This window comes from Orbicella franksi, chromosome 2 (genome assembly GCF_964199315.1).
Source record: "Orbicella franksi chromosome 2, jaOrbFran1.1, whole genome shotgun sequence".
Lineage (NCBI taxonomy): Eukaryota > Metazoa > Cnidaria > Anthozoa > Scleractinia > Merulinidae > Orbicella > Orbicella franksi.
In genome coordinates, this window is record NC_138146.1 from 29,760,018 (window position 1) to 29,766,261 (window position 6,244).

Genomic DNA, 6,244 nt, shown 5'->3' on the forward strand with positions numbered 1-6,244 from the left:
TAAACTAACTATCCAAGCTCAAAGGTCAATTGACCGTATCGGTTACGCGGCTAAATGTCAATCAAAAGATATTTAGGAAATCAAACGTCAATCAAATGCTAATTGTTCATATATTAACGGAACATTCTCCGCCCCGATAAGGGCGTAGTCCTTATCTTATCAGCTGTTCGTTCAGTCGTCACCTTCTACAGGGTGAATGACTGCAATCTTTGTAACTGGACGGCTGTACTCTCCTGTGGCTGTTCTGACTTTAACATTACGAACTCGTCCATCTGGTCCAGGATAAACTTCGATTATTCGGCCCACTGCCCACTTGCCTCTTACTGCATTTTGCTCAGCCACTGTTACTATATCATTAACTTGTACGTTTCGCTTCTCCACGTGCCACTTCTTTCTCGGTACTAGGACAGGAAATACGTCCCTAGTCCAACGCTTCCAGAACGAGTCGACAATTTTTTGCACGAACTCCACTCGTCTGCGTGGGTTTCTTGTGTCTTTGAACGGACCTTGTGGTACTTCTGGTGTTGCTCTTCCAAGGAGCATGTCGTTCGGACACAGGTAGGCTCCGTCATCTGGATCAGTGGGAATGCGACCGATGGGGCGTTGATTCACTAAGTTTGCAACTTCTAAAAGACAGGTGTACAGCTCAAAAGGCGTTAGAAGCTGCTCGCCAATTGCTATCTTAAGTGATTTTTTACAGCTCTTTACAAGGGCTTCTGCACATCCATTTTGGTGTGGCGCAGCTGGTGTAGTGAAGATCCACTGAATTTTCTTTTCCCCGCAGAACTCACGTAATTGATTGGCATCTAGACCTTCCACCATCTCTCTCAGTTCGTTAGCAGCACCAACCATCTGTGAACCGTTATCGCTTAGCATTACTGCCGGGTAGCCTCTGATTGAAAAGAATCTTCTTAGGACGTGCATAAACTCCATTGTAGTTAGGTCAACTGCTAATTCCAGATGGACAGCTCTTGTGTTTAAACAGGTAAAGATGACGCCATAGTGCTTAGCCGTCTTGTTTCTCCCGATTCTTACGCTGTAAGGACCAAAGTAATCGCAGGCGGTATAGTGGAATGGAGGCGTGTTTGGTGCTAAGCGGAGAACAGGGAGGTCTGCCATAAGTTGCGTTTCAGCCTTGTGTGCCAATTCACGGCAGAATGCACACTTGAATTTCACAGATTTGCTTAACTTGTTCGCCTTCAAGATCCAAAACTTTCTCCTGGTCTTGCCTGTCGTAGCTGCCACCCCGGTGTGTCCGTGCTGATGGGCGTGTCTTGTTACCAGCAAAGAGATCCAGTGGTCACTTGGAAGAAGGGCGGGGTGTCTTGTCTCATATGACACGATAGCTTCGTCCACTCTTCCTCCAACTCTTATTACTCCGTTTTCATCTTTGAACGGGCTGAGAGATTTGAAATCACCTCTTTCTAGGCGGCTGTGCAAGGTTGACTGTGCTTGCTTTATCCAGTAAATCTCTGCTTGCTGAAGCTCTTCAGGGGCCAGCGGTCCTTCCTTTCCGTCTTGATCGTATTTTCTCAGTCGTATTTTCACCGCTAGTCTGCGTATACGTGCCGTCACGCGGATTAGTTTTCTCCAGCTGGAGAACTTGGACGGATCGATCGCATCTTTAGCTTTCTGCGTTGCAGCTGCGGTCAGTATCCGTGCTTGTCGACGTTCCATGTCTTCATCTGAGCCTGGCGAAGCGATCTTAATCGGCCACCGACCTTCTGGTAAGTACAAGAACTCCGGGCCATTCATCCATCTGCCCTGCAGTTCATCAACAGAGATCCCTCGTGACAGGTCGTCAGCTACATTATCCTCACTGGGGATGTGCTTCCACTGGCTTGGATCTGAGTTACTCTGAATTTCTCCCACTCTGGAGGATACGAACGGTTTGAAGCTGCGAGACGGACTTTGAATCCAGGCCAAGGTGATAGTGCTGTCGGTGAAGAACTTAACATCTTGAAACTGTACCCTAGTTTCCTCCTGAATGGTTTTGGCTAGGCGGGTTGCGAGAACGGCTGCCTGTAGCTCCAAGCGCGGGATCGTGAGCTGTTTCAGCGGTGCTACTCGGGACTTCGCTGCGATGAACTTGACTGAGTAAGTGTCATCCTTTCTTTGGCGTAGGTAGGCGCATGCTCCGAATGCGTCTTGCGATGCGTCAGCGAAAACACACAGCATTGGCGGATCCACGGCTTTGTCTGCAGTTAAACATCTTTCGAAGGACACATTGTCCAACTCTTTCATTTCTTTGAACAAAGAGATCCACTGATCCTGAACTGCGACTGGTACCTCATCGTCCCAGTCTAATCCCAACTGCCACAGTTTTTGCAGCCCTATCTTCGCCCTGATTATGAATGCTGCAGCGAATCCAATCGGATCGTAAATTCGAGCCACCTGGCTTAAGATCATTCTCTTCGTCATCTTCAAAGGCACAGGGTTTGGTCTGTCGTCTAGCTTTAGCAACTCTGTCCTCACTCGGAAGTAGAACTCGTCTGTTCGAAAGTTCCACAGGGTTCCCAGGACTTTCTCCTCGTTTCCTTGAAATAGATTCATCTCCTTCTCTGTGTCACTGTTTTCTTTCTCTTCAAGCATCTCGTTGGAAATCCATCCTTTAACTTTGAATCCTCCAGTCTTCAAGACCTTGTCAATATCTGTCGTTAATTTTCGGGCTTCATGTACTGTGTCTACAGAATCGCAGATGTCATCCATGTACACGTTGTTTGTGAGGACTTCAGCTACTTCTGGGTAGTCTACCTTGTTCTCTTGAGCTGTTTTCCTCAGGCCTATTTGCGCCATAGCGGGTGCAGGCTTGTCCCCAAATGTGAGAACAGTTTTGAGGTAGATGTCAGGATCTCTGTCCGTTTCCATGTTTCTCCATAGAAAGCGATGCACATGTTGATCCCTCTCGGGAATTAGGATCCTATGATACATCTTGGAGATGTCTCCCATAACTGCGACTTTCTTCTCTCTGAATCGTAAGACAACTCCAAATATGCCGTTTAAAAGATCGGGACCTTTCTTCCAGTAATCATTCAGAGTATGTCCTTGAAATACAGAAGATGAATTGAAAACAATTCGAACTGGAGTGCTCTTCTTGTCTGGCCTCAGCACGGCGTGATGAGGAATGTAGTGAACAGGTCCTTGATACGCGTTTTGTTCTTCCTTGGACAGCTTTCGCGCAAACTTCATGCTTTCCATTTCTTCCATCTGTTTGCAGTAGGCTTCGACTTGTTCAGGATTTCTTTTCAGGCGTCGTTCTGTTGACTCTAGGCGTTTCATTGCCAAATCTTTGTTGTCTGGGAGCAGGGTGGGGTCCTTTCTCCAGGGGTATGGAATCATCCATTGACTTCCAACTTTGATACATGTTTCCTCTATTAGCTTAGCTTCTTCTCTTTCTGTTTCAGACAGTTTGTCTGCATCGCAGACACAGGGTTTCACGGCCACACCCATAGTCTCTGTTGTCCAGAAGTCAGTTAAGTCTATTGGTGAGGCGTACTTGACGTGTAATATGCTGGTTATGTCACAGATCTGCTCTGGTTTTCCTCCAAAAACTACCCATCCAAGTGGCGACTTGCGAGCTAGTAGATGGTCCACTTGTCTCGTTTCACCAGCATGCATATGTGCGTGATCAATACCGATTAGCAGGCCCACATGTCCCTTGCCGCGGCGAAATCTCGTGTTAGGCAGGCCAAGAAGCTCCGGTAAGTGCAAAGTTTTCACTGTTGGGATTTCATCACTGATGCTCTGAATGCCGATTGCTTTAACGGTAAAACGCTTGCCGGTGTCTATGCAGGTTAGCTGAATTTTATATTCTTTGGTTTTCATTGACTCTTCCTCCCCGCCAACTTTAGTAATTGTTATGGAAACATCCTTTCCCTTCAAGCCGAGAGTTTCTGCGGTATCCTGACGAATAAGGCTTACTTGAGCGCCAGAGTCAAGAAGAACATTTCCACATTTAAATAGGCCGTTAGCGCTGCCGATGTTTGCGGAGAGTACAGGGAGAATAGCTTCTTTCGTATTGACTGATGTAGCGACGCTAATCTTGACAGTATTGCTCTTATGAAGCAGCTGATGGTGATGTTGTGGACACCGCATTCCATTCTCCAGCTTTGCGCACTGTTGTTTACGCCTGCAGTTATCTACAGTGTGTCCCCTTCCGGCCCTCTTCAAACAGCTGAAGCACAGGTGATTTGCCTTTGCAGTTGCGATACGGTCATCAATGCTGAGAGCTGTAAACTTCGGGCATTGATCGGGCCAGTGGGATGAAGTTTTGCACAGCCAACATTTGTGCCAGACAGGTTTGCCGTCATTAGATGTGTAGTGATTCACGTGGCGTCTTCCAGATGAGCCCACTCTGATAGGAGCTGTGGCACGCATTCGTGACTTCATTTCCACGTTCATCCAGTTCATCAACGCTTCCAGGGTAGCAGGCTTCTTTTCTCTCTCCAGATCTCTCGCCCAGACCTTTCTGTCGTCAGAGCACATCTTTTGTTCGATAATGGAAAGCATATGGCTGTTGTCCATATCACTAGGGAGACCAACTTCTTTCAGGGTATTATAACATCTCTTGACTAGATGTACCAGGTCGCAAAATCGCGCATCTTCCCCTTCCTGCAAGGCTTTAAATTGGACAATATCCTGGGTCACAGTGTCTGACACAAATCTCGGGTCGCCATAGATCGAGTCCAGATATTCCCAGGCGGCGTCATAATCACTTCCGATACCTTTGATCAGTTCTAGCGGCTTATCTCTCAGGCATGTACGCAGGAGCGTTATTGCATCTCTCTTTGTGTATTTTGCTTCTATTGCGTGTTTGAAGTCAGAGCGGAAAATTGCATAATCTCTTACATTCCCAGCGAAAACAGGTAGTTTTGGTTTTTCGAGCTTAAACGTGCACGCGCCAGCTTGACCTTTATCACTAGTGGTTTCTTTGTTTATTGCGGGATTTTGCTTGCCATCGGCCTTTTGAACACTGTTAATTTCTCTATCTGAAGTGCCTTCAGCTTTTCCGGCGTTAATTTCTGGGGGTGTTTGGCTAATTGGTTGAATATTTGTCATTCCAGGGGTGTGGCTAGGTGTTGGAAGCTGCATATTTGGAATTCCTTCATTACCCGGTACTTCATCGGTTAAAGCGCTCTCCTTTCCTTTACTTAAATCACCATTCTCAGCTGAATCTTTCGAACCACACTGCTCAACACTTTCAATGAACATTTTCGCGTCTACTTCTAGCCTCATGAAAATTTCTTGGCATTCAGAGAGCCATTTTTCTTCAGTTTTATACGCTTCATCATCTTCGATGTGCTTGGCATAATCCTCATGCTTAGCCACTAAGTTCTCATACGCTCCCTGAAGCTTAATTATGGCTTGTCTTACCTCATTCGGAGGCCTTTTGTACTCAACTGCATGTACCAACGCTTTTCCAACTCGTGTAAAGTTCGATTTGGCAGTACGTCGGTCGGTCTTGGCTTGTTTTACCGCCGCTTCATCCATGACCGAGTGCGTTTCTGTGGATCAGCGCAGGGGTTTTCTTCATCCAGCCAAGAAATCGAATGAAATGGTTCCGTAAAAAACCAAGCAGACAATCTAATTGGGCTACGCCAATCGTATAATTTATTCCAGGATTCAAGATTATTCGATCTAAAGAGGTAATACAAAATTCCATTGAGAAACCAAACAGACGATCGGAATATAAACGCAAACCTAAGTTACATTGTTTTAAGCCTGAGTTACAGTACTAAACTTACTTCTTTGACGATGTCCAATCAGATTGTTTTGCGGTTTGTCCAGGTCAGGCAACAGATAAACAGATTTGAAAACAGCAGAAAACGGGTCAGCGAAACAGGTCAGCAACGAAGGCGTTCACAGTGAAAATATCTGCGACAATAAACTAACTATCCAAGCTCAAAGGTCAATTGACCGTATCGGTTACGCGGCTAAATGTCAATCAAAAGATATTTAGGAAATCAAACGTCAATCAAATGCTAATTGTTCATATATTAACGGAACACTGCTTTAAAACAAGCCCATTGGACTGAAAGAGTGTGGAATCGTGTTCCTTTACATCCTTCAATATGACATTCAACTTTTCCACCATTGCTCTGTGCTCTTTGATGGAGAAGTTTTCCATCACTGGGCTTCAACTGGTACCCTGGCATGGAAAACTCACTCGCCCTTTCTGAACAGCCATCCGCACTTAGAAAGATTGCTTCTTTTTCTTAAACCAGTTCCCGACCATTCCTGCCTA

General features: G+C 45.9%; 2 protein-coding genes across 2 annotated transcripts; both read right to left on the reverse strand.

Annotated features, from left to right (window-relative positions):
* Window positions 1-351: 351 nt before the first annotated feature.
* LOC145480122 (uncharacterized) lies at window positions 352-1,067 on the reverse strand (the record flags this gene model as incomplete). The annotated part of the gene is made up of 1 exon (XM_081458579.1): window positions 352-1,067. A coding segment is annotated over exon 1 (582 nt), but the record flags the coding sequence as incomplete, so codon positions are not given.
* Window positions 1,068-1,129: 62 nt separating this feature from the next.
* Window positions 1,130-5,985, reverse strand: LOC145480124 (uncharacterized). Its single transcript, XM_081458580.1, has 3 exons — window positions 5,745-5,985; window positions 1,230-5,637; window positions 1,130-1,134 (listed from the first exon to the last, which is right to left on the reverse strand). Exons 2-3 carry the CDS (start codon window positions 5,488-5,490, stop codon window positions 1,130-1,132), a joined length of 4,266 nt encoding a protein of 1,421 aa, XP_081314706.1. The 5' UTR covers window positions 5,491-5,637; window positions 5,745-5,985.
* Window positions 5,986-6,244: the final 259 nt, after the last annotated feature.

Bases quoted from the DNA above. Each gene is read 5' to 3' on its own strand.
- LOC145480124 (XM_081458580.1), bottom strand. From the start codon at position 5,490: ATGGATGAAGCGGCGGTAAAACAAGCCAAGACCGACCGACGTACTGCC.